Source organism: Phallusia mammillata, chromosome 5 (genome assembly GCF_965637545.1).
Source record: "Phallusia mammillata chromosome 5, kaPhaMamm4.hap1.1, whole genome shotgun sequence".
Taxonomy (NCBI): Eukaryota; Metazoa; Chordata; class Ascidiacea; order Phlebobranchia; family Ascidiidae; genus Phallusia; species Phallusia mammillata.
Genome location: NC_137256.1, coordinates 4,492,037 through 4,519,183, shown reverse-complemented (window position 1 = coordinate 4,519,183; position 27,147 = coordinate 4,492,037). Strand labels below are relative to the sequence as shown.

At 38.7% G+C, this 27,147-nt stretch overlaps 1 protein-coding gene across 1 annotated transcript; it reads left to right on the top strand.

Moving 5' to 3' along the window:
- Nucleotides 1-12,739: 12,739 nt before the first annotated feature.
- LOC145228126 (collagen alpha-6(VI) chain-like) lies at nucleotides 12,740-26,660 on the top strand. Its single transcript, XM_080093118.1, has 33 exons — nucleotides 12,740-12,836; nucleotides 12,898-12,980; nucleotides 13,155-13,783; nucleotides 13,975-14,128; nucleotides 14,280-14,391; nucleotides 14,474-14,592; nucleotides 14,814-14,964; nucleotides 15,714-15,965; nucleotides 16,289-16,413; nucleotides 16,676-16,913; nucleotides 16,982-17,122; nucleotides 17,461-17,651; nucleotides 18,359-18,451; nucleotides 18,918-19,074; nucleotides 19,174-19,342; nucleotides 19,679-19,856; nucleotides 19,922-20,053; nucleotides 20,530-20,638; nucleotides 20,918-21,105; nucleotides 21,698-21,907; nucleotides 22,444-22,606; nucleotides 22,682-22,726; nucleotides 23,106-23,238; nucleotides 23,396-23,569; nucleotides 23,634-23,856; nucleotides 24,147-24,242; nucleotides 24,302-24,592; nucleotides 24,737-24,790; nucleotides 24,854-25,102; nucleotides 25,158-25,218; nucleotides 25,279-25,473; nucleotides 25,550-25,722; nucleotides 26,064-26,660. The coding sequence occupies exons 1-33, from the start codon at nucleotides 12,740-12,742 to the stop codon at nucleotides 26,190-26,192; spliced, it is 5,514 nt and encodes a 1,837-aa protein (XP_079949244.1). The 3' UTR covers nucleotides 26,193-26,660.
- The last annotated feature ends 487 nt before the right edge of the window (nucleotides 26,661-27,147 follow it).

Here is a 27,147-nt window from a genome sequence, read left to right as displayed (position 1 = left end):
CACAGTAAAATTTTATCAGTTCCGACCACTGCTGCCATTCGATCTAGGGTTAGACAATGGTTTGTTTTTTGCCAAACCTGGGCCAGCTGCAAATAAAGTTGATATATTTATGAGGAGTATGTGCGCTAATGCCGTGGTTATTAACTAAATACTATATTGTACGTTTCCATGTGACTTACCGTTTGGTTCAACAGGATAAGTATATACGTCTCTTTTCTGTAAGCTATGCAAAAGAAAGAAAAAGGTTCGTTAGGCCGATAAAATGAGTTGCTGTATGGAAAATATAACTTTTTTCCACTTAAAACGAGTTTCTAAGTGGTGTTTCTAACTTACTGTTTTTCAGCTTTTGTAGAAAAAACTGCTAAAGTGCACAGAAGCAGACATGCTATCAAAACTTTGAAAAACATTATTGCGTAACTTCGTGTACCTACAAAACATCCAATGTCTGAAAATGACTAACTTACTAACAATACGAATAAAGCAACATGAAAATCTAAATCTCATGCAGAAGTAAAAACTTGTTATGCAAGCACGTTTACCAAATAAGTTCGAAAAACGTTTCATTTATTTTGTTCTCAGTTGTGTTGAAATAATTTTTTTAGAAACGAGCAATTTATTTCTGTTGTGGCAAAACATTCGGCCACTTCTATCGGACAGGATTTGGTGTCACCCGTTTACTAGGAACCAGTAAAATGTAACTGAAACTTTTCAACCACAACTGACGCATTGTTTCGAAAACCGAGTGTTTAGGAAACATATAGACAACAATGAATAGTAATAGTATTTTAGAAAACATTTTTAGCATTTAAAAGTAACATGCATGGTCAAATATTGCTTTTCCAGCAGTTTTATTATAAACAACCGAAGTTTTGACGTCTCATTCGAGACACCTTCATCGGAAATCACGGGATAATGGCATATCTTTAAACAGAAAGATTCGTATAAACAAAAGCAACAAAAGCATCGGTAACACACACACACACACACACACACACACACACACACACACACACACACACACACACACTCAAAAACATATTTTTCCTGTAAAACATACTTATATTTTGCATTGCTGACAGACTAGTTATAATATCTCACTACAATTAGGCTTTAAAAGGAAAATTTTTTCAACAGATAAAGAGGCATATACAACGCAATAGACTCTTTTTTGTCATTTTCGTCTGTACTTTAGGCTCATTTTCATCACACAACATTGTGTTTGTACAACAGGCCTGTGAAATCTAACATATAACTTAGAAATATTGGTGACAAATAAATTAGCTATAGTTTTTAGTTGTATAACTTGTCCTGAGTTAGACGGATTACGCAAAATTTGACAAAATTTTAGCGATATATGCGAATCCTAAAGTTTTTTGCAGGATAGGGGCAATTACAAAAATGTATAGCTTTTTTCTTTATGTTACTTACCATTTCTTTATGTAGGATAGGGAAGTGTATATCTTTTCTTGTTGCTGTAAACACGACAAACAGAATCAATTATACTATTGTTGTAAATGGAACAAATCCAAAAAAGTTGCAATTACTTACTTCTTCTGTGGCATAAATTGCCGTAGTGCACAAAAGTACACATACAATGATAAGCTTTAAAAACATTTTACTGTACTTCCTGTATTCAGATAAAATGTATAGGCTATTATTTACAACCATTAACTATCTACAATATTTGTGAAGATAACAATTAAACAGAGGACGTAAAAATATTTTTCTGTTTTCTTTTGGAATCTGAATTTTATGAAGAAAGGAAAAACATCATTTATTTTTACAAGCAAAACGGTTTCATTTGTTTGGTTCACTTGTTTGTCGAAATCAAGCTGCATAAAACAATGTGAAACATAGACTACATGTCTGAAATGAATAAGCGATGCATTTCTATCCGTGTTGAGTAAAATACTTGGCCACTCTGCATCGAACAGGATAATATGGTGTGGTAGTACAAACGACAGCTGCTGTAGGCCGCCATGCAAAAACCGCACGTTTAACAAAGAAATGGATCTAAAACCCACAGCTTTTAAAGCAACTACGTGGCATGATGTCATCCCAAAACCGACCAGGCCATTTTAATTTCGTTGTAATTAAACTGTATCCTTTGCCTAAGCGCATTTGATATTTATTGCAACGGCCTGATTTCTTTCGAAATCAAAGCAACAAACAAAACATTAGGGTAACACCGTAAAACCAACAAAAACTTTGAACCTACGACAGTGTTTATCAAATAATACACCATCACAATCGGCGAAGTCATTTTCACTCCCTATTTCTTAGCTTGCTTTTTTGACTTGCGCTCTTATCCATTTTAACAATCTTTGTATTTAATTCTTTCCCTGATGTTTTTCAACACATACACAGACCGCTGTTGGTATTATTAACACAAGAACCTGCTGGATATGCTTCTTAGATTAATATTTGGCAGCTCCGGTTACAACTCTGATTATTCGATGGTAATACAGCAGGGAGAATTTCATGCAGTTTTTCGGCTCTGCCTCCAAAACTTTGAACTAGGCAATTTAACCAAACATCAAAACCTATCTATAGTTCCACTCAGAGTTGCAAGCGGGCCCAAAATCTGAGCCCGAACCCGGCCCGAACCCGAAAGTATAAGCCCGAAGCCCGGCCCGAACCCGAAACGTTTTTGAGAAGCCCGTTTAGGCCCGAAATTTTGATTGACAGGCCTATCCACGAAAGCCTTGCAACAAAGGATGAGAAATAAAAAAGAGAAAGACAACAAACACAATGAACAATAGTAGAAAATGACGTAAACAATGTGTTTTAGAGTAGGGTGGGCATTAGGTCAAAGCCAGAGAATTGTTACTGAAAAATGGCGGACACGGAACGCAAAGTCAGGCCCGTTTTAAGCCCGTTTTCTCACAAATACCTAAGCCCGAACCCGGCCCGAACCCGGCCCGAAAAGCCCGGCCCGACTTGCAACTCTGGTTCCACTACAGCGTCGTAAGGAAATCCGTGATATAATAAAAACAAGTTCAATAAAAAATACAAATGCAAATACAGAAAAAGTTCGGTAACGGCAAATAAATTTCCAGAGTTCCGACACTACACTATACCACGTTTAAGACCCAACAGTTCGAACAACACGCAGACTCTGTGGTAAGCAAAGCAATCACCATCATTACTAGTAAATCTTAGTTTTATTGTAAGATGAATATATTCATACTGGGATAAACCCTGAAGCGTCGATGCAGAGCAGCGATTACGGCATACTTATCGATAAATCATGGTACCATAGGCCTATTAAAGGCGTCATACCGAATCAGCCGGTCTCCCAAGCATTCCCATACGGCAAGACGTTGGCTAGAATATGTAGCCTTGCGGTGGGATTTGAACCCACGACAGGAGTCCTTCCGGGACTCGAGCTTTACCAACTGAGCTGCACACAGGCTCAGTGACGAAAACGCCGAAAGTCGAATCCCAAGCACCGTTGCCTGCTAATAGGTTTCCTTGCATTACCCGATGGAATTCAAAAGATTTGACATATTTATTCATTAATAAAAGCCGGAAAACAAGCTACAAAGATGTGTAACGAGAGGATCTTTACATTCCGGTGTTAAATATTCATAAACGATGCATTTGAGCTGTTTTTATTTGGCGAAGAAATCCTTCACACTAAAACTTCATCAGTGCCGATCACCAGTGTCGCTTGATTCAGACAATATCATGTCCAAAACGTGCTGCAGTCCGACTGCAAATAGATAAACGTTTGAGAATATATTGTAACAATGCACTGTTTTTAATCGCATTGCCAGATTACGCGGCTATTTGATAAGTTTTTAAGTAACTTAGTATATTTACTAGATACTGGTTTACGTTTCCATGTTACTTACTTTGTGGCTTAACAGGGTAAGTATATATGCCTTTCTTCTGTGATCTGTGCAAACAAAAAAAAATATTACAAAATTGTTGTAGATTCGATAGGTGAAACAATATTTTTTGGTGCATGTTTGAATATTATTTCTTTTACATTTAAAACAGTGTTTCTAAGTGCATGGTGTTTAAAACTCACTTCTTTCCAGCTTCTGTGCAACGAACTGGTACAGTGCACAAAAGAAGACATACTATCAAAACTTTAGAAAACATTGTTTCGTAAGTTACTTTGTGTGTCTAAAAACAAAAGTGTTTAAAAAAAAGCCTATATTCTGTTTCTTATTTCAAATCTAAATCTCATGCAGAGAATAAAAAAATTATTATGCAAGCGCAAACCTTTCAAAAAAGTTTGCTATGAGCAATCTGTTCTTTTTTTTCTTTCTGTCAAAACATTTCGCCATTTCTATCAAACAGGATTTGGCGTCGCCCGTTTACCAGGAACTAAGAAAATGTAACTGAAACTTTTTAGTCAGAAATGTAGCATTGTTTTACTTTAGAAAACCGAGTGTTTAGGAAACATAAGTGATGAACAGTGATTTTTATCGGTTTCACAAAAGCATTTTAAGCGTTTGTAAGTAACGTGCTTATAAAAAAATATTGCCTTTCTTGCAGTTTTATTACTAACAACCGACGTTTGAACGTCCTGTACTAGACACGTTCATCAGGATAAGGGAATGTCTTATTACACAAACCTCAGCTAACTATAAAACAACAAAAGCAAATATTCTTGGCAGCAACGCTTTTAAAACACTCAAAGATATGTTTACATTGCAATACAGACAGATTTTGTCTGTACGTATTACCTTTACACTGATTTTACATCACACAGTTTTGACATTTTCAAAAAGTAACCTGTGAGATGTAACCTTTAGCCCAGAAAGAGGCTGTCAATTTTGATTATATATTTGGTTTTTAAAATATGCAGCAAAATAACGAATATCAACGCACGAATCCGTTTTTGTTATGAATCGTCGAGTCCCTCTTTTCATGCAGGACACCATCTGCAAAGAAACAGCGCAGGAACACGTAAGGATACAATACAGGATTTGTGCTCTATTATTTAGCAGTTACGTGATTGTAATGTTTGTATATTTGTAGGATAGCGATATGTAAGTCGTTTCTTGATGCTGTATAAACACGACGAAAAGAAGCAATTTACAATTGTTATTTATATCTAAAAAGTCGAACAAATGTTGCATGTACTTTAAGTCACCATATTTCCATCCCCCAAAACGAAGACACATTGTTGAAAAGAACAAAACATACTTTAAGGTCCGCCTCAAAAAAATAGCCCCAGAAGTTACACGGTATACAATAGTTTCGATAAAGTTTAACGTTTATCACATCAAAACACTAAAATAAGCTTGTATTTTCAAAAACAATACCTGTAAGTTTATTCGTTAAAAAATAAGCTAAAGATTTAGGTATATTTGGCTGTTTTCAAAGGCATATTTGTCACATGTGTATTGTGTAAATCATAAATTCTCTACAAGGGGGGACATTTGGGCACTTTTTCTTTGTCCTCGGGAGAAAACTTTTGTTAAAACGGAGGACATGTCCTCCAAAAAGAGGACGTATGGTAGGTCTAACGTACTTACTTCTCTTCAGCGGGTGTGGTATAAATTTCCATAGTGCCCCTATAGTGCCCCCTACAAATTACAAAATTCCCCCGTAGTAGGAAATTCCTCCCTGGTTGGGAACCACTGGCCTAAATTTTTTGCCGCATGAAAAAAAAACTGCACACGAAGGTAAGAACGAAAGCAAAGTTATGTTCGATATAAAGAGAATATTGTGTCTAGTAGCAGAGTTTGCACACAAGCAAATCACACCACATGTGGGTTTTTGCTACAATCACTACAAAACTTAAGGGCTTATAGTTATTAATAATAACTAGTGGAGTAATACTGGAGTATATAATAACTTATTATATACTCCGCTATTGCGAAATGCTGGTCGCAAAAAAACAAACAGACATGTATGCGTAAATAGCCATATTCAGGGTTGGCATACCGTCCTTATTTCTAAGATTTGTCCTTATTTTGAAGTGCAATGTCTTAGAAACATTTACTGTCCTTATTTCTAAGAAATGTCCTTGTTTTTTACTTAAGTCCTTATTTTGTCTTATTTTCAACAATTACAAGTCCCTGCTACAAGTAGAAGTCAACCTATAGACCTGAGCTGTCGTGGGATGCACGAACTATTTTGTACGAACAAGAAAATATGGCTGGGGATATGTGCTGGCTCGATCGTCCTTATTTTAGGGTCCATGTCGATGGCAACCCTGACCATATTTGACCCTTCAAGCTTTACTGGACGAATTAAAAATGACATGAATTTTATTTATTAACAACAAAATCCTGCTCAAATTTTGCAACAATATTTCATCAACGTATGCTTATCGACGCCACCCGTCACCGTCACGCAACTCGAGTTCCTCTGAAACTGTAAGCGGCTCATGTATTTCTTCATCTGTCAATGACAATGTAGTACAATATGGGGAAAAAAACTAACGAGTGTTACATTTTATGAAACCATGTTTTTGTTTATTTTCAGATTATTTTCCTTTAATGTACATTGCACAAAACCATAGTGTTAGACAACCAACAAGATGGCGTGAATAAGTATACAAAATGATATTGATAACGAATTTTTTGATGCATCATTTGGTTAATTGTAAAATCACTGAGCAAAAAAACAAGGTGTTAAACATTTTCAACAACAAAAAAGTTAAACACATGTCATGTGAAAAGGTTTTTTGCACAACCGCAAAAAAATCACTGTTTATTCCGTACGTTTCCGAATGGCTGCACATTGTTTTTAAGCATTTCTGCTTAATGGGCATGAAAAGCGCAGGAACAGGCTGGCATTTTGTGGAAATCTGGCAACTGCAGTTGTATTGAGCCCGTACGCACATTGTATTTTTTTGTTTTATTGTACATCATCACTGTTGTCTTATTAGCTTTCTGATATGATAAGTTCTCGCTTGGGCCTCGTGTTGTTTGAAGAGTCTTAAAAGTGGTAATGTACAGTGTCGGAACTTCGGAAAATGATTTTAAATTTTGTAATAATCGGTATATACATGTTTAGTTATGGTTAGAAATGCATTATATTAAAGGTTTTGCTTCGATACTTTTTGCAGAAATCAAAGTGCGGTATAATGTTTTCAAAAACTCTCATGATTATGTCTTCTGCTGTTCACGATTTCATTTTGCAATGCGAAGGATGAAGAGGGGTAAGTTTTATTTACTAACTTACAGCCCTTTTTATAAAAATAGAAACATTTTTTAAGTTTTGACTTGTTATGATTGAACTCCAGATATCCGAGTTGTAGCTTTTTTACAAAACGGTATTTTTATTTTAGCATTGACAAAGGGCGTTCATCACTCGATGCTACAAATGGTGAGAAAATCATAAGTGTTTTGATGTTATTAACATTTATACGGCATTTGAAAAAATCCCTTAACATTCTGATGAACCAGACAAGCTAAATACAATATAGAATCGAACAAACCACTAGGGTTTTAAATTTTTTCTGTACCTCGTAGTAGGGGGTCGCCAGTTCGACCATATCATCTAAAATGAATATCATACTGGGATCAGTCCTGAAGCGTCGATGCAACCCAGCGATCACGGCATACTTATCGGTAAATCATAGTACGCCAGGCGCATTACAGAAGTCGTGGCGAATCACCCGGTCTCCCGAAAATTTACGATGCTTGTGATTCGACTTTCGGTATGGTTCACCACTGGTAGTGCGCGAGTCCCGGAAAGACTGCAGTCGTGGATTCGAATCCAACCGCAGGGTAGATTCTAGCCTGCACCATGCCATATGGGAATGCTTGGGAGACCGACTGATTCGGTATGACGCCTTTAATAGGCCTGGCGTAGGCTACTATGATCAGTCTTATTGTGTGTGTTTTTCTATTGCATTGGGCTAAATGCATTCTTTGTATTTTTTGATAATCGCAACAATGTTTCGCCTTATTTATGCCTTTAGTTGTTGTTTTCGTTTCAGTGACTTTGTTATAATCAAGTTTGAAATTTAAAATAACAAAGCTCGGATTGTTGTGGTAGGAAAGTTTTTCCAGTACAGCTACATTGGTTCACGAAGAGAGCACTTTGCGCACGAAGGTTAGAATAAAAGCAAAGTTATGTTCGATCCAAAGCGAATAGTTTTGTCTAGTAGCAGAGTTTAAAACAAGCAAATCACCCTTCGTGTAAATCTGCTACAATTACTACAAAGGTAAAGGGCCTATATACTTAACTATAGCGAAGTGCCGTTCTAAAATGCGCAAAGGCATGTATGCGTAAAACACCATACACAAATGAGTCTTCTTTATTAGGTGCAAAAATCTCGTTTCAGTTTTGCAGCACTTTCTTCATGGTATACTTCCCGACCCGTCCCGCCACTGGAGCTAAAATCCGCTGAAATTGTGAGCGGCTTTAGTATTTCATCTGTCAAGAACAATGTAGTTACAATAAGGTAAAAACTCAAAGATGGCGCGGAACGAAAAAAAGACAAGCTCTTCTGAACTTCCCAAGTAAACAATCATAAATGTAACTTACGCGACACTAAATGATTATTGGATCAGACAAAAAATATTTCCACATTGGACAAAAATACTATTCATATTGTTACATAATTTTGCATCAACCCATTTAATGCACACTGATTTACTACGCATTTACGTGAAACCAATGTTACACTAGAAACCTTTTTTTAAATTTATTTTCAGATTTATTCTCCTTTTATGTAAATTGCATTAAACCCTAGCGCAGTGTTTCTCAACTGGTGGTCCATGATGACTTTTTGGGTGGTCCACAGGACGTTAATTATATTTTGTGTTAAACTAAAAAAAGCTAGTTGCATATGATTTATTGAATATTTAGCATAAAAAAGCTTATCCAAGTTATTGGTTATCTGTTATCTTTCCTTAAAAGAAAAATTACTTTCCATAAAAATTATTTCAAGCCAACATACTTGTTGTGGATGCTTTCTTTACCCTTATTTAACAATGCACTGGTCCACCATACTTTTTGGATTAATTGGACTGGTGGTCCATTGCCTGAAACGAGTTGAGAACCACTGCCTTAGCGGTTCTATATTGTATTTAGCTGAACCGGTTCATCAGAATGTTAAGGGATTTTTACGCTGCTGTAATAATACAATAACATTAAAACAAGTATGATTTACTCACCATTTCTATAATCAGGTAGTGAAGGTCCTTTGTCAATGCTAAAATGAAAAATGCCGTTCTTTTGGAAAAAGGTACAACTCTGATATATGGAGTTCAATCACAACAAATCAAAAAAAATGTTTCTATTTTTACAAAAAGGGTTGTAAGGTAGTGAATAAAACTTACTCCTCTTTATCCTTTGCATTGCAAAATGAAATCGTGAACAGCAGCAGACAAATCATGAGAGTTTTGAAAACATATACCGCACTTTGGTTCTGCAGATCCAACAGTTCGAACAACACGATGCCGAAACAAGAACTTATCATGACAGAGAGCTAATAATAAAAAAACAGTGGTGGTGCACAATATAACAAAGAAAATGTCAATGTGCGTTCGCGCTCAGTATAAGTGCAGTTGCCAGATTTCCACAAAATTACTGCCAGTTCTTGAGCTTTTCATGTCCGTTAAAAAGAAGTGCTCGAATCGGCTTAAAACAGTGTGAAGCCATTCGGAAACGTAGAAACAGTGATTTACCAATGGTTGCATCCTTAGTTTTCAACACAGCCAATCAAAAAGTGCTTAGTCATTAATATCTTTTCACTCTTTCACGCTCTCCTCCTGTGGTTTCACAGTCCTTTAATCTCAATAAAGTCCTGTACTGTAGCAATGCACTAAAAGAGATAAATTTTCTAGTGTACAATACTTAAAACAAAGCACAAAGAATTCTATTGTTAATGTGTGTTGTGATTTCACAATGGTAACAATCACAAATTTTCCTGATACAAGGGTTTGATTAAGAGTTTGCAATTGCATATAGGATTGTAAAAACGGTTTGGGAACTTAAAAATATTGTATTGTTGTTAATGCTACTACAAATGTTTGCCTCCACGGACCCCCTGAAACCGTCTCACGGACCCCAGGTTGGGAACCACTGCCCTAACCTAACGGTTATAATCAGTGTTTCATACCGGAACGGAACGAAACCAAATAACGTTATTCGTTCTGACCAAATTATTTATTTCGTTATTTCGTTCTGGACCGATATTTGCATTTCGTTCCGGTCTGACCGAAATAAAATTATAACGGTATTTTTCGGTATTTCGGTCTTAAAAAAGAACATTTCTTTGTGGTCTTTACAACTATTAAGCGAAAAAAGAAAGAAAGTTGCAACACACAAAAATTATTGTCGGTAGTTGTTACGTCATATAACATTTGTCAATAATGGTCAAACGGATGTTAATTGCAGGAGCCTCAATTTTTATCATATCTTAACAGCGCGAAATTTTCAGCAATTGTTTCATGTCAAATGTCCAGAACGAAATACCGGAATAAAATATAACGGTATTTCGTTCCGTTCCGGTATTTTGAATATTTTTTATTTCGGTATTTCGTTCCGGTATTTGAGCCAAAAAGTATTTATTTCGTTCCGGTATAACGTTCCGTTCCGTTCCGGTATGAAACACTGGTTATAATTTACAACGTTGAAAACGTAACTACCAATTTATTTTAAATCTCACTCCGAATTCCTATGTTTAAGTACCAATTTTCTAAAATTATTTGATCAAATTGTCAATATGTTGTTTGTTTAAAATGACAAATTTGTCCCGCAGCCGTAATTGCTGCAATTTTTAATAACTGCCATCTAATTGCGCTTGAAAACACACGTTGATATATAGTAGTTATAACTACTTGTTGAGCAGCGTTAAGCGAAGGCCATAACCGGTTTGAAACAGTATGTTATCGTTTGGTTTCCACCACTTACTGCTAAATGCATGAAAACGGTATATGGGTATGTGATGACATTATAAAATAGCATCTTAGGCTAACCTGCAAACACAGGTGGATCTGGGAACATTTGTAAACGTTGTTACATAGGCAACAGCTGGAAAATTAATCCGAAGTGGGCAAAGAAATCCATGCAAAATGGCCATGTAAATTTGTAGATTGTACGCTTGATAACATACTTTGCTAGTTCTGACAACAATCTCTTTACGAAACCTTTCCCAAAACGCTCTCGAGCTCCTAATTTTTAAAATGATACTTGATACAGCTGTAGTTTAAACACATAATTGGAAATAATGCAACCGTACCTGAAGCTAAATGCCAAACTAAAAACGCGTTAGGTTTTTTGATACAAAACAGTGTAGCGTTGAAAATCTTTTTGTGTATGAGATGTTTACAAGCCCAAAACCTTTATTTAGGGGGACTGATTTAAATCTGCACTACCCACCAACCAACCTGAAGTCACCAGGGATTTCGACTTCAGCGCCTGCAGAAGTTGGAACATAAAACCGACCACAACCTGTGTTTAATGTCATGCCCACATCAGATTGGTAAATGTTATCCCAATTCGGTTTAATAGTTGCGTGATATTTGCCTATTGAAGTTGTTGCCATTTCGGTGAACGAACTCCTGTGATATTTACCCTTGGCCTACTTTGAAAAGGTAAATGTCTGATAAACGCGACGTTCCGCTTCCGCTTTGAAATTGTTACCGACGATTGGGTCCGAATTCTTAGCTAAAATTAAATATTAACCAGCACAATAGAGGATTCGTTTCGTTTACAACTGCGGCTTTGCTATGTTAGTTTAAGGCTGGGCCGCATTTTGGGTCACCGAGCGCATACTGAATTCACTTAACCGTGACTTTTAGGCAGACACTACAACGCAAGAGGGAAAGCTCTTTCAGAACAATTCATCAGTCATCATTACATACCTGTGTAAAGGATCTCTTTTGCCTTGACCATTTTGCAAAGAAATGTCCACTGACAGTCACAAACAAGAGAAAAATAATATTGCAGTTGCACGGACTTGAGGTCTTGCAAAAGTGTGTTTTTATACTGCCAGGCTTATATTGACGGACAGTAAGTAAATTAAACATCACTCGACAAATAATTACATTGTCGCGCCTGTGTACGGTGACTGAAAGGCAACTACTGTGAACAGATATTCGTTTTGAACTAGCCGCACTGCGTCTAGTGTGTGCACTCGTGCGGAAAGCTCGCAGTCGATGGCTGGTCATGTAGGTGTGTAAGATTAGACATGTATATAAAAGTTTAGTATTATAGGTTCATTGATGTTAATGGCGTCAGTCGTACATTTTTCCAACATTAATTGTCGCAGAGCCTCTCAGTAAAACCAATTAGAGAAGTACTTAAGGAGTATAAGCACTCAGTTGACAAGACTGAAGCTTGGCTTCATGCCAGCAGGTAGTGCATCAAGTACCTTGTGGAAACCCAGGCAGTTTTCAGCCTTGACAGAAGGATAAGAACACATGTGCTTGACACAAATTCAATAATTTTGTGGAACACCCACATCGACACGTCTGGGTGTAATGATGATAATTGCACTGTCTATTGTTTACATGTATTACCACGTCTATTATAATGGTACATTTTTAGTCCCGGCACAAAAACATCACCAGTATCATTACAGGGGGTCTCAATAGTGGAGCTAATGTTGTGCTTTGAAAAGGTAATGATCCTTTGAGAATTACACACTGAAGGTCTCGCGTTGTAAAGTTAAAACCACAATGGCTTAACATTAGGTTAAAGATAAGGCTAGCTTGCTACATAAAACCGTAATATATCCCGCAGTTCACACATGTCAGGTTCGGGAACAGACAAAAAGTTGTGAGGAATATGTAATACAGGATTTTTGTTGACAATGGACATGTGTCGGGGATACGTGCTGGCATTTAGCTTGGCTACTTTAGCATTGCTATTACCCAACTCCAGTGGATTTCTAAGCCGACTTCCAGCAGGTATTGCTAATTTATAGTAAATGCAACAAAACATGGCACGAAAGCAAGGCAATTTTTTCAGGGTGTCAAACCTCTTCACTGGATGTCGCATTTCTCATCGATTCATCCAGTACAGTTTCAGCAAGCAACTTGCGAAGTTACAAGGTACAAACTTTTTAGTTACATAATACCGTTAATCGTTACATCGAATACATGGTCCAAACAGTCATCAAAAATTTTACTTTATAGCAATCATGCTATTACATGCGCAGTTAAACGTAATCATGATCACAATAGGTTCAGCAAAGTGTGTCGATCACAAAACCTTTTCTCATCCAGAACTTCGTCAAGCGAATCATCGAAGCCTTCGACGTAACGTCTGCCACAGTCAGGCCCTCTGTGATAATGTATGGAAACGACGTAATGCCCCTGAACAATCTCTCTCAAGTTTCGGGCGGATTTTTGGACGTGCTTCTTGATTTACAACAACCCAGCCCTCAGACTGGGGAAGCCGACGCTGGACTGAAAAACAAATCGGCTATCCTTGAACTTGTTACAAACGCACAACCGGTTGGAGGTTCTAGGCGTGTGGGGAACGCTGTATCATACGTTTGCGATAATATATTTGGAATGCGAAAAAGTGAAGCTGGCGATTTGGACTCAATCCGGCCGGTGCCGAAGGTCATCGTAGTTATTTCATCTGGATCCTCGCTTGACATGATCCCTACCGAACTGTCGTGTTTCTCGCAAACGCCAGTGAATAACTACTTCCACGTGGACATTATAGGAGTCGGAATAGGTGATCGCGGCACTGCATCCTTAAGCAGCAAACACATTGGTCGCTTGCATCGCCTCGAGGGGACTTGGCGATTGGCTGAGGTCGACAACGATGTGGGTTTAAGTCTCTGCAACAGCGCGATCCACGACTGCCCCTACGCAAAACATGACTTGGTGTTTTTTGTTGACGGGTATGCCTTTCTATGCTTGCTTTAACTATACGTCCTAACCATTCTTGGCTTTTACTTTACAGAAATGGTTTCTACAAAAGCTTTGATGACGTAGTTTTTGTGACGCTTAATGCGGCCTATAGAAGATAAAACTTTAAACCTAAACACTCCATACCAAGCCACAATCATTATTTTTCATTTTTATCATCTAGATCCGACAGTGTGGACGCAGACGAGTTTGATTGGATGGTTTCATGGATGACGAGTATCGCAGAAAGCTTTGTTATAGGAGTAAACGATACGCGAGTTGCTGTTGTACAGTTCGGAGGGAGTGTGAGATCCGAATTCCAGCTAAACACACACAACGTAAGTCGACATATGGAAAGCTGTCTTGCCCGCCTAAACCTATTTAACTTGAGTTTCCGTGATGCTATAGTACGTGATTAAACTGTACAAAGCAACGTACATATATGGAACATTATGTGTAAACAAAATAAAACCATAGTATGTTGTGCAGAGCAATAGAGACGTTTTGGCGGCAATGGAATTAATGGAGCAAATACATGGGGAAGGGGAGGCTGCTTCAGCCATACAATTTCTAGTTGAGGATACCTTGACAGAATACAACGGTACATTTTTTTACCGAACCTGAAATTTTAATCCACTTTTAAACAACTGTAACTGTAATTACTTTCTTCAATATGACGGCAGGTATGAGAGAGGATGTGCATCAGGTTGTTATTTTCCTCACCGATGGCAGCAAAGATAACCGCGATCAATGGATGGCTGCTGTGGAGAATCTTCAATTCACTGGAGCAAAAGTTTTCGCGGTATAAAACTCTTTCCCTATAACAGTTCGTACCAACCGCGGACGCCTTGTTATTTGCCCCAAAACCGTCAATACAACCGCAATAAAAAAGAGTTATTGGAGCATAACATTATTTCAATTATAGTTTAATAAATCACTGTTTACACTAATTTGTGTACTTTCGTACAAAAGCCGCTTTACTAACTCTATGTGACATTAAGAAATTTTATGATCTTTGCACAGATAGGTGTGGGCAACAGGGTGACCAGAGCAAAGCTAAAAACCATCGGGTCGCGGCCAGCCTCCCATCACGTGATTAACATCTCGGGCTACGAAAAACTGACGGGAACCAAAAGTCACCTGATCAAACACATGTGCACACTCATTCATCCAAGTACGTCAAATACATCGTTTGACTTATACCAAGTGTGGATAGTATATTGTCTGTCTGCTGTTCCCCTATTGCCGTGTTTAAATCAACTTAACCGGTTGTAAAGCGATCGGTAACAGTCCTGTGGTTTGTGGCGCCGATCTGATGTCAGCTTCCTAAAGTATGCGCTGTAACTTTTAACCCCAGCCCAGCATCTACGTCTCTTTGAAACAGGCAAATATTTGCCCTGCTGCACTTGAGCAAACAAAGCGTTGAGGTGGCCGACGACGAGCGGATTAAAATCTCACGACCAACAACCTTTTCCTTGTGAATTGTTGCACAAAGGCCTCTATCAAGTTCATAGCTAAATCCTCTACGTCTGGGTTTGTGACCACAACACTTTCCACACAAAGGAGGAATATTTTGTTTTCGAGAAACGCGACTCAAACCGTTTAGCGCATGATATTTTCTTGGCCTGGTCTGCATAATATTATTTGATTATCGGTCTGTTAATTCCAAATTATCTGGTCAAAAGACGCAAACAACAAATGTGGATCAACAACAACTTACACGTTACAACATTACAAAACCGAAAAATTAAGTCGTGGTTAGATAAACCTCGGGTCGAAGGGCAACCGCATTGATCAGAGGGCCAGGCGATTATTTTTAAACAATGTAGTACTTGTACCAGTATTTTGTGTCAAAATTGAAACACATTATTAAAATCAAATACGTTTCAAGCAAACATAACCTAAGCTTAGTACTTTCTGCAGATTGTCCTTCATCACTTTTCGACATGCAGTTCCTAGTTCACGCTTCGATCCCCAATCCGGGTAACGGAGTAGAGGAAGACACATTCGTGATGAAACGCTACGACACAGTCATAACAGGGGCCTTACTTAAGACTTGGCTTAAAACTGTGGTTGACAGCTACTTCATTGGCGAGCATTATACCCGCGTAGCGGTATCCACCTTTGGTGACACAGCGGACCACGCTATCCAGTTCAACAACACCGACACAAAAAGTATGTACTTATGCGCATATTTGTCGTAATTCGTTTTAATCTTATAAAATACAGAAGCTGATTGAATTGATTTGTTTGCCAAAATGGAAAACGTACAGTATGCTAATGTGTTGCCTGTGGGTATGACCATAACTTTTATTGCCAAACCAGTCTACAAATGAATTATTGCTAACGAATATAATAGCTAGCAGCGTTTCACTGTGAATAGTGTACCGGTTCGTTTCCTTTACAAACATACATCAGTCACCAAACACCTTCTTATCTTGACTCGGGAAAAATATCGACCCATGCGGATAGCGCATTTCAATGTTTGTTTTTCCTAGCTGACGTTTTTCAACGAATCGGGGAAATCACAAGCATTGTCCCTGGATCACCGCCTCACCTCGGGATGGCAATGAACGAAACCCTTCAACGAATGCTCAGGGATCAACGTGAAGGTGCCGAAAAGGTAGCGCCTATGTACCTTAGGATTTGCCTTTCCGCAGGCCTCTGTGTAGTAAGTGCAGGGCTTTGCAAATATGCCTTTGTCGTCCAAGTGGGTGGACCCTGACAGCTGACGGAGTAATGGTTATTAATGCTATAAACGCTGAACCGCAAATTGTCTTACGAGTTTGATTGACAAGTGCGATTATTACCGCATGCAAGCGCTCTGCTTAGGGTTCGTATTTTGTTGGCATGGGCTCAATGTAAACGCCAATTTCTGCTTGCAGTTGTTAGTCGTGCTGACTGACCAAAATTCAGTCGATGATGCTGCGGAAATTTCAAATGCGCTAAAAGCAAACGGCGTGCGCGTGCTTTTGGTAAACTTTGGTACCAGCGTGGACTCGACACTTTTAGAGGGTATAGTTTCATCACCAGAAGATGTCATAAACGTTCAAGATGGTGTCATTGATTTACGCGCTGTTAGCTCTCTTTTCGTGACGAAAACCTGTCAGAAGATCCGTTCAGGTAATAGTGGATTATCAGTTTATTCAAGGATATTTGTGTGGTAATTCAGAGCTATTTTGTTTTCAAAGTTTGCCAAAACACGGAACTAGATGTGCAGTTCCTACTCGACGGTTCAACGAGCATCAACCCGGCGAACTTCGTCAAAGTAAAGGACTGGGTCCGTTCGCTTTCTGCTACCCTTGATATTGGCTTTTACACCACAAGAATTGGTACGAAAAAAGCAATTCATGAAACATTGTTATTAACTGACTTGTAAGCTAGAAGTAAAACTCGGGTTACGTTCTCAGGCTTTGTTTCTTTTAAGATAAAAGTCAGGTTTGTCTTGTAGTTTTAAGTTTGAATCCTAATTTCACTTCCGTTTACAACTCAGCGCTATTCAAAGCGATGTCGTAAGTTTGCTAGCTCTCTAGGAGGGCAGGAGGAAACGTTTTGATAGTAAATTTACCTACATTATGCCCCGAGCTTTTTTCAGCACAAACAGTTTTAAATTTCTACCAAACTTTGATACATTTAAAACTAACTTCTTTTGAACTAATTGCTTTGACAGGTGTGAATCAATATAGTGATGATCCGAACGTGGAGTTTTTAATGTCTGATTATTTTTCGAAAACGGCTGTGCTTGGAGCGATAGAAAACATTTTCTACAAGACTGGATATACTAGTATCGGCAAAGCCCTGAACTTTACACGTGTAACAAGTTTGGTGCCAGAAGCAGGCACCAGACGAGGCGTTACCAAGGTAAAGAAATATTACAAAAAATAGTTTTCCGGTTAATCTAGTTGTAAGAATACGAACTCCGACTGTGCAGCGTTATAGCATATTGAAAATTACTGCATCTTTTGTTTATTGTTTCGCCAACAAACAAGCGTTCGCACCCTATAGGTGCGAAAATAAAATAATACAAGAAAATAATGCGAGAAAAAACAAACAAAGGACGATACCACAAAGGGTTGGAAATGTCGAAGGTGCAAAAGACACAATGACGCTAGAAACGAAGGCGAGACAATAAGGAACACTGATTAGGTCACTATCGACCAATCACAAAACGATGTATTGAAAATTACTGTTTCGACCCACATGGTCTTATCAGTGCAGCTGGTGACAAGACATAAGCCGTATTGGCTAGTGGAGCCATTTAAAAGGACTCCAGTTTGTGGCGAGTACCAAGCTGAAAAGCCATTACTTACCATTTCTGTTCGATGCCACAACTGGGCATTCAAACATAATTTTGTGACATGCTTTTACCGTACAAATGTGTGCTGCACCTACCGTTAAAAGTCCGCCGAAGTGCATAGTTTTGGGAAATCAAGTACCAAGGCTTTTAACTTAATGAACGAATCCACTTTTCTCCTGCTGTTGCAATGAAAAACTTAAGGGTTGCTTCACCCAAACGCGTCGCACGATTAAACTTTGTGTTCGCACTCCCGTCATTTTACTGTTTGCAGGTTTTAATAGTGATGACGGACGGCGTTTCTCAGGACTCGATCGCGGAATCAGCGAACGTGATGCATAACGAGAAAGACACAAAAACCTTTGCGGTTAGTATCACTCAGTAGGAGGCAATTTACTTTTCTTTGTTCGGTCCTGAACCATGAAGTTCGCCTGACCCCATCGATGTTGTTCAGTGTGGCGGCATAGTGTATTCATAACCTCTTTTTATTTCTAATGTAAATTTCCGCGGACTAGTTATATCAATGCTTCTTAAACTTTTTTTGCATAGCCCCTTTAACATATAGCAAATTGAAAACGCCCCTATTGTAAAAAAAAACATATTTTCACAGGCAGTGAGTGGTTAAACTTAGGATATTAAAACATTTTTCCAAATAATAAAAAACAGCTGTTAACGGTTGACTTTGTTCTGTCTGTCCAAAATTATCTCAGCGCCCCACAGCCACCACTTTGCTTTCCCTTTTTATACTTTATACATTCCTGTGTTTATCAATGCCAAAAGGTTTCTTCAGACACATTTCATTCGGAATCACTCACAAGTTTGTGTCTTCGTAGATTGGGGTTGGTGAAGCATCACTTGAACAACTGCAAACTATCGCATCTGATCCGGACAAAAACTACGTGTATAAAGTGAACAACTTCGACGCAATCAACCTCATCCAAGGAAATTTGGTCAACAAGATCTGTGCAGCTGGGAATCGAAATCGGATACGTAAGTCTCGAAATACCAGCATAAAGTTATGACAAAAGATCAAGGAGGTTTGGTCTTTGAAAACGCAAAAATATGTGGTTTTATAACTTTGTTTTGTAGTGTGCCCAAATGCCGAACTGGATCTTGTGGTAATGCTCGATGCCTCTCTCGGTAAAAGGAAATTGGTTTTCAATTTCGTGAAGAAGTTTCTCACTGGTCTCGCAGCTTCGTTTGCCATCGGGAAGTACAGAACAAAGATATCGTTGCTCCAGTTCGACAACACAACCAGGTTTATGTCCAGCATATATAATTATGAACCATTGTAGCTTTCCATAACGAAAATGAGTTTTATCATTACGTATGTCTGTTAAGTCACTAGCAGACAACCTTTTATAATATGACAATTTCTTTAGCAGAAAATTTGAGTTGTTTTCGTTTCTCACCGAAATGCCACAAATTCGAAATTCTTGGCTAAATTGAACAAACATCAAATTAGGGCCTTACATAGACTGCAAAATTCCGTGTATGTTAAATGTATGTTAAATTTCTCCCCTTAAAATTCCCCTTTGGGGAGAAATTCATCTGAGGTTGGAAACCACTGATTCAAATATAACACGTTCGGCAGATGGGACTTCACTTTCCTGACCCACAACGATACCGAATCCCTCCTAGATGCGATAGATAAGCTTCAATCCAGTTACAACAATGACATTCGACCTCCATGTCGGCTTGGCGCGGCCTTGAACGACGTGCACACCCGCTTTACCAACAACTCAGCAGGCGGCCGTGCTAACGTCCCAAAGGTAAAAAAAGCCAGACGCTTTTATGATCCGTCAGACCTGGGCTTTATTAACTTCACCTCTTTCAGGTTGTTGCAATTATAACATCGACTAACTCGGTTGATGACCTCACTATACCGACAAGAGCGCTCGTGCATGACGGCATTCTCGTCTTTGCTGTCGCTGCTGGTTCCAAAGTCAATCACACTCAAATTCAACAGGTGAGCGACAAAGTGATTTTAAGGTTTCTATTGCGCTGTGAATTAGGGTGTTTAATGGAATTACTCTCTGATCTTTGCTCTTAGGCAATACGACCTTTATAAGTTGGTATTGGCGAAAAAGTGTTGAAAATTGTGCTTCTTCATCACAAAAACGATCTTCATCATATTTTTCACTTGCTTTTATTTTGTAAAAATATGTAAAGACCTGATTAACAGTTACCAAGCACATTTTATAGCTGAGGAATTTCCGAACGTTGAATAAGTTTAAGGGCAGTAGAATAATGGAAAATTCTTTTGAACATATTGTCATTTGTATTTGGTATTTCTATTTTGTCTTGATTAATGCAGAAACCTTTTTTTTCAAGATAGTAAAGTCACTAGACAATTCTATACGCTGATAAGCCAATTTCGTTTTGCAATTTGTCTTTGAAGCATGCTCTAATTAGCATAAATTACCACCGAGGCAATTTTCACAGATTGTCAGTCCACCTGAGTCTGATTTCTTTTACGCTGTCAGGCGAGCAGGGGAGTTACGAAAAGTCGACAAAACCGTGGCCCGTGGAATTTGCGCAGCTGCTTCACGAGGTAGGCTATCTAACAATTTTTAATTGCACCTTCTTCACAACTGACTATATGAAATTACCAATACTTAATTTTTGAACAGTTTTTCAACATTGTAAATCTAATTGAATACTCGTTTTACTTCGATACAAAAAAAAAGTAAACTTAAGAGTAATTCCACCTGTCAAATTCTGATAATGTTTGTGGAATGTAATGCTAAAAGTTTGCGATTATTTACACATTTTTAGTATATTAACATTATATGGCTAATATCGTGTTTTTTTATCAAAATTGTGCGTACAGATTGTGGTTACATGTTTGTTGATTTGGTTATCTTACTTGCTGGATCATCATCTATTGAGACTGAAGATTACCGAAGAATTACATCGTTTCTCATCAATTTTGTTGGCGAATTAAACATTGGACCTAACCAAGTCCAAATCGGACTGATTCAAAGAGGAGACTCTCCGATCATAGAGTTTGACTTAAAGGTATGTCTGGTGATTAAGCCCTATGACAATTGTGGAAAATGCACTTACTCCACTTTTTCAATTATACAGTTTAAATATTCAAGTTAATTTATTTTCTGTCTGAAATAAAAGACATTTTGTACAAACATCAAGCCAGCAAATAATATAAGGTGCAGACAGTGCACACTGTTTCGACATACAAAGTCTCATCAGTGCAGCTGATGAGAAGCCATGTGTCGTATTGGCTAGTATAGCCATCTAACGGCACTCCAGTTTGTTGGGACATAGTGATAATTGGACAAAGCACTAGGGCTTCCCACCCAATCTCATATTTGCAGCACTGTACATCTCACATGCGCTTCAATTAAATGTAATAAGTCGTAAAAACAAAAACGCTAGAGTTATTGCTGTACTGTCGCAACCTTATGTAGGATAAAAGTAATCAATGCTTAAATCAAAATCAGATAACTGCAGGTATCAAGGCTAACATACAAATTATTTTCTACAATTACTGGTGGCAAACTTTCTAAAACGTTGTGAGCCGGTATAAATTTTTACATCGGATGGGATCAGTGGGTCGTAAAATGTTCATGTGTATACTTTTGTGTTACAGGATCACAACACTACCCAGGGAATTCTTGATGCAATCGCGGGACTTCAGCAAACCTGGGGAAGCGCGGGTTTAGATGAAATGATTTCGTTTGCCAAAACTGAAGCGTTTGCAATCAACAGAGGAGGAAGAAAAGGGGCCTTGAAAATGCTGTTGATCGTTTCGGATGAAAGTATCAGAGAGGAAAACTTTGCCCTTTTTGAAGCTGAGCAGGTATGAAACCAGCGCCATTAACAACTTGATTTAAGCAGGAGGTGACAGGATATTTTTATCGGACGGTTGTTACTCTAAGACGGGAAGGAGCCTTTAACTTAAGAAAAGTGTTGGCTACAAACAAACATGTTTCATTGGTCTTTCGCAGCGCAACTTGTTAAGACGGAATGGGCCCTACAACTTAAGAAATCTGTTGAAATGTTTTTTCCAGGGTAATGTTTTTGCGCATAGTTTTAATAGAGTCGGTACATAAAAATATTGATAACCACTGAATTAAACTTTAAATTAATGTTTGGTTTAGTGGTAACGGTTTGTAACTGATCCGAAGTGATAACGCGAGAAAGAGAATGGTACAAACACAAAAGACTTACTTTGCGCTAAGAGAACGATTGCGTAGAGATGTGTACCTTTACCTCGATGCAAACATCGCTAGTGGGACGAAACGACGGATAAGTTGCATACAACAATCCGAAGAGCAAATTAAACATGTCTGGCAACAACACTATATTAATTGAATTCAACGTCTACCATTTTAGGCACGTCGAGACGGTGTCAAGGTCTTTGCAGTTGGAATTGGAAATGAGCAATCGTGGTACGGAAGGTTGTCAAGTCAACCGAATAAGGACTACACTCTCTTTGCTGAAGATTACTCTGAACTCTGGTCTTTTGATTCGAGAATAAGACGCCGAACATGCACAGGTTTGTTTTACCGCAAGAAGGCATGTTCACATAATAGTAAACTAACTTATTAATATATATGTTGGTCTATTCCAGATTGTCAATGTCCCAATATGCAACGAAACAACGGATTTGTACAAGGTTGGTAGCAGTAATTTGCGAGAGCAATTTTAGCGGACTACTTTTGAATTTATAACTAGAAGTTCAATCTGAATCAGGTGCTACAGTATGGTGACATTTTCTTTAATATCGACCAATGTAAGCGATAGCATGTAAATTATCAAATATGACTCAGTTTGGTTTCAGTGTCATTTTGCTGACATATTAGTGATTATAGGTTGAACTTTCCTTTATTGCAAAATTAGTTTTGTAACACGGCAAAGTTGTGTGACCACAACAAGGGTATTAAAAGAATCAATTGACAAAATATTAAATGATTCCCGTCATTTATTTCCTTTGTCCAAATACAGACGAAAAAAGTATTTTGGGTATGTTGTTGTTTCCTTATATTTTTCTTTAGGCGTAAGTTTGATGGAGGTCTTTGAGTTTTCGCAAGGCCCACTGAAGGGCGTTAAGCGAGAAAAGGGAAACATGAAGGGCAAATTTGCGTACCGCATTAACACGAGAAGAAGCAAATTAACAAAATCGAAACAGTAAGAAACAATTTACTAAACTACTGTTATGCGCAGGAGTTTTTTTACAATTTACTTCCAACTAAATCAAAAATACATTATAACGTGTAAGACAAACGTAAAATAATAAACTAAAAAACATCGATGATGCCAATCGCTCATCAACTATTCCGCGCAGGTCAATTTTCCCGGGAAAGTTTCCCGGCTACTTTACTGTTGTAAGCATTCAGCAAATGAAAAAATCCACATCAAAATCGAGCAACTGGCAGTTGATCAAGATCAGCAACGATTTGGGCGATACGGAATTCGCGATTTCGTTTCACGGATCGAAGAGACTAATGAAAATCACACGGTAAATACCGACAAAAATGTACACTGCTTTGTTTGTAATTTGCACATAACCTATTACCTTTTAGGCAAGGTTTACCCGACGTATTGGTGGATAACGAAGTATCGCACAAACTGTTTGATAAGAAGTGGCATAAGCTTGAAGTAAGCGTGGAACAGAACGGAGTTAGTGTTTATGTGGATTGCGAGAAAGTGGGAGACTACCACTTGGGGTCGCCATCCATGCAAGCGATTAACCAAACCGGAGACGTGACCATTGCATACGCCCTCAGAAAAGGCAAAACTCCAGTGGTAGGTTTCGAAATGTTTTTAAGATCGACAGTTGTGTGATATTTTCGCATGTTTGATGTACGTTATAGAATAAGTAATTACAGTGGTGGGTTTCAGCCGGTTCGCACTGGTTCTATAGAACTGTCTCACAAAATTTTATAAGTTTAGCGAACCGGTTAGCATTAATGGTTACAGTTAATGGACTATTTGTAACAGAACCGGCTAGCACATATGAATTTTGTAATAGAACAGACTGACAAAAACATTGATTTCCACCACTGGGTAATTATGACATTTTTTTATATGTCTAGGTGTCACTGCAAGATTTAGCTGTTAAATGTCATGCTGGACCAGAAACTTACGAACCTGAACTGTGCTGTGAAATGGAGGATCACATTAACCCGTTGGTATGATATATACCGCGTATTCATCTTATTCATAAAAATAACCAAAACCATGCTCGTAGTGTGATGTTGAGCTCTCTCCGGAATTCGTCACACCAACACCGCCACGTCCAGAAACAACCGGAAAAGCACAACCTGTCGAGGGAGTCCCGGAAGAAATTGTTCAATTTACTACGAGATCAGCATCATCCCCAGCTATAACTGAACCTCGCACTGAAGAAATTCCTGAAGTACCCGGACCTTCTGGCCTACCTGGTCCACCTGGACTACCTGGACCACCAGGGCCACCAGGACCGACCGGTGAAGTTGGGGGACATGGTGAGCCTGGTATTCCTGGTGAAAACGGAGCCAAGGTAAGTTAAGAATGCAACAACAATAAGATTTTAGGTCTGCATTTGAAAAACATGCCTGTTGCATATTCGATAAGTTTGTTCTGCGACACACTCATAATTTCAACAAATTCATTCATTGCATGACACCCACCACTCAATTTTCAGGGAGAAAGCGGAAGCATGGGTTTGCCTGGATTTCAAGGGCCCAAAGGATTACCAGTGGGTTCATATCACGTAAATACTGTACGTTATTCATTTACCAACTGACACTGTTATATTTAGGGAGAATCCGGTTCCACTGGCATACAAGGTCCTAGAGGAGATGCAGGGCCACGGGGTCCTGCTGGTCCCCCTGGCATCACTGGGGCCCCTGGTCTGGCCGGTCCCCCGGGTCCGCCTGGACTTCAAGGGCCTGATAGGCCACCAAATGAAATAGATGACAATGTATTGCCGGGTTTTAAAGGTCAAAAGGGCGAAAAGGGCGACGTCGGTCGTAACGGAGTAAACGGACCCGTAAAAGGAATTCGAAGGGTAAGGATACTTGTTGTATACCTTAAAGCAACCATACATCCAAAAGCATTTTTAGGGTGTATCGGAACAACGGGTGCGGCAGATAGTGTACGAGCTTGTACACGAAATTCTTGAACGTAAGTTGGTGTGGTTGTCAAAAATCGGTTTTCGTTTTCGATAAATAATTTCTTTTACAGTTGAAGTGCCACGAAAAGTTGTAGAGCTGATCGAAAGCGGAACTTTGCAGCTGGGAGAGGGGCAACGCGGTCCTGTGGGTCCACGTGGTCCGCGCGGTTACCGTGGTAACACCGGAGTCCGAGGTCTTCTTGGCCCACCCGGTGATCGTGGACAAAGAGGTGTGCAAGGAATTCCTGGTATAAGAGGAAGACCAGGTGAGTTTCTTCACACTTATTGCCCTTAAAAGATAAAAAATACACATTAAAGTCAAATTTGCTCACACAACTGCAGGCCAAGATGGAAGCAAGGGCGATAAAGGGGCCCAAGGCGTGGGAACCCGTGGTCCAGTCGGGCCGAAAGGTGACCGAGGCATTCCTGGAGAAACGGTTCAAGGACCACCGGGAGAGCGAGGTGCTCAAGGACCTCAAGGTGTCCGTGGTACACCTGGACAACAAGGATACAGGGTAATATACATTGCAGCTGAGATAAATTGGATACTTGGTTTGCTTGTCTAAATAGATAAGGTATATATATGCATTTGGTAAGTTTATTTTAATACCAAATTGTAAAATTGAGCATACTAGCATTTTCATAATTTCTTCCATTATAACTTTAGACTGGATGACGTGGACTGAAAATATACATGTTTGCTTCATCAACAATAAAAACTTAAAATAGCATTAAGTTGACTGTAGTTGCGGCGTTGGAGGCAAGTGGTGTTTACAATATATCTATAAGCGTCCTCAAGTGTTTGCGCAAGTAGCAACTTAAGTGTATTATCTGACGCATGCAGCATCTGTTTTAGGGCCCACCAGGACTTACTGGAACTTGCGATACACGTTACTGTTATCGAACCGTGTACGGACTTTTGCAAAGAAACGGATACGCTTCTAGCTACGTCAGCGACCGTCAATCGGGCAACGAAAAGGGGTAAAAGGTCAATCAACGACACAGATCTTTTGACTTGTCGATTGACAGCAGTTTTATACAATTTCATTATGTCATTATGCTTTGCATCTCCACAGTATTTCGCGATAGAAAATTTATTGTCGACTAAAATGACCGATATACTCCTGAACTAAAAATGAACTCTAGATTTCTACCTCTTACTGCCCGAAACTGCATTTAATCTTCAAGTAGAATATGCTCAAATAACAGCGAACTTCTGTGGTCGTCAGTTGTTTTTACAAACGATTATTTCTTCATTGCAGCATATGTTATTGGCATTTTTATCTGTGATCAGCATCTTTTGTTCCTTCAAACTTTTGTTGCTCATGTGATTGCCGCTTTTTGTATTTGTTTTACTTGCGTTTGTTAGCTATGCTGCGCCCATCTCGCTGGAGCCCTATATATGTTATGCATCTCATTATTTTTACATTTAATTAAAACCGCACTGCTTTTGGCTGAACGCGTGCTAGTAAGGAGACAGTAAACAAACAGAGAAGCAATATAACCAATTGAAGTTAAAACACGTTTTTCTATTTATTCATATTGCCAAAAAATCTAACCTGGTTTATGTTCGTGGGTTGGCATGGGAAGAAAAGTAGATTAGCAATTTCTGCCTCAGCTACGGGTCGAGGGGGCCTAAGTGGTGAGAAAAACATCACCTGCCAAATTAACTATTGGAAATAGATCATGATTACAGAGCACCAGCGAGCTATAATAAAGACATGCAAACATTAGAGACAAGGCAAACATTAAAGAATAATAGTTTCCCAACAAACATTTTATAGTTTTAGACACGTAGGCATTTTTAAAGTACACTTCAGAGTTAAGAAGACGTGTAGATACACTTTTGACATTTCCTTTAAACGAACATATTGTTTTCGAGTTGATCTTTCTTAATTTAGATCACTACATACTTTTAGTATTATGACATAGGCAACAAA

Excerpts from the sequence above, each read along its gene's own strand:
- LOC145228126 (XM_080093118.1), top strand. The coding sequence starts at position 12,740 with ATGGACATGTGTCGGGGATACGTGCTGGCATTTAGCTTGGCTACTTTA. Across the intron at positions 20,054-20,529 it reads ATCACACTCAAATTCAACAG|ATTGTCAGTCCACCTGAGTC; the intron begins GTGAGCGACAAA and ends CAATTTTCACAG. Across the intron at positions 23,857-24,146 it reads GAAAAGGCAAAACTCCAGTG|GTGTCACTGCAAGATTTAGC; the intron begins GTAGGTTTCGAA and ends TTATATGTCTAG.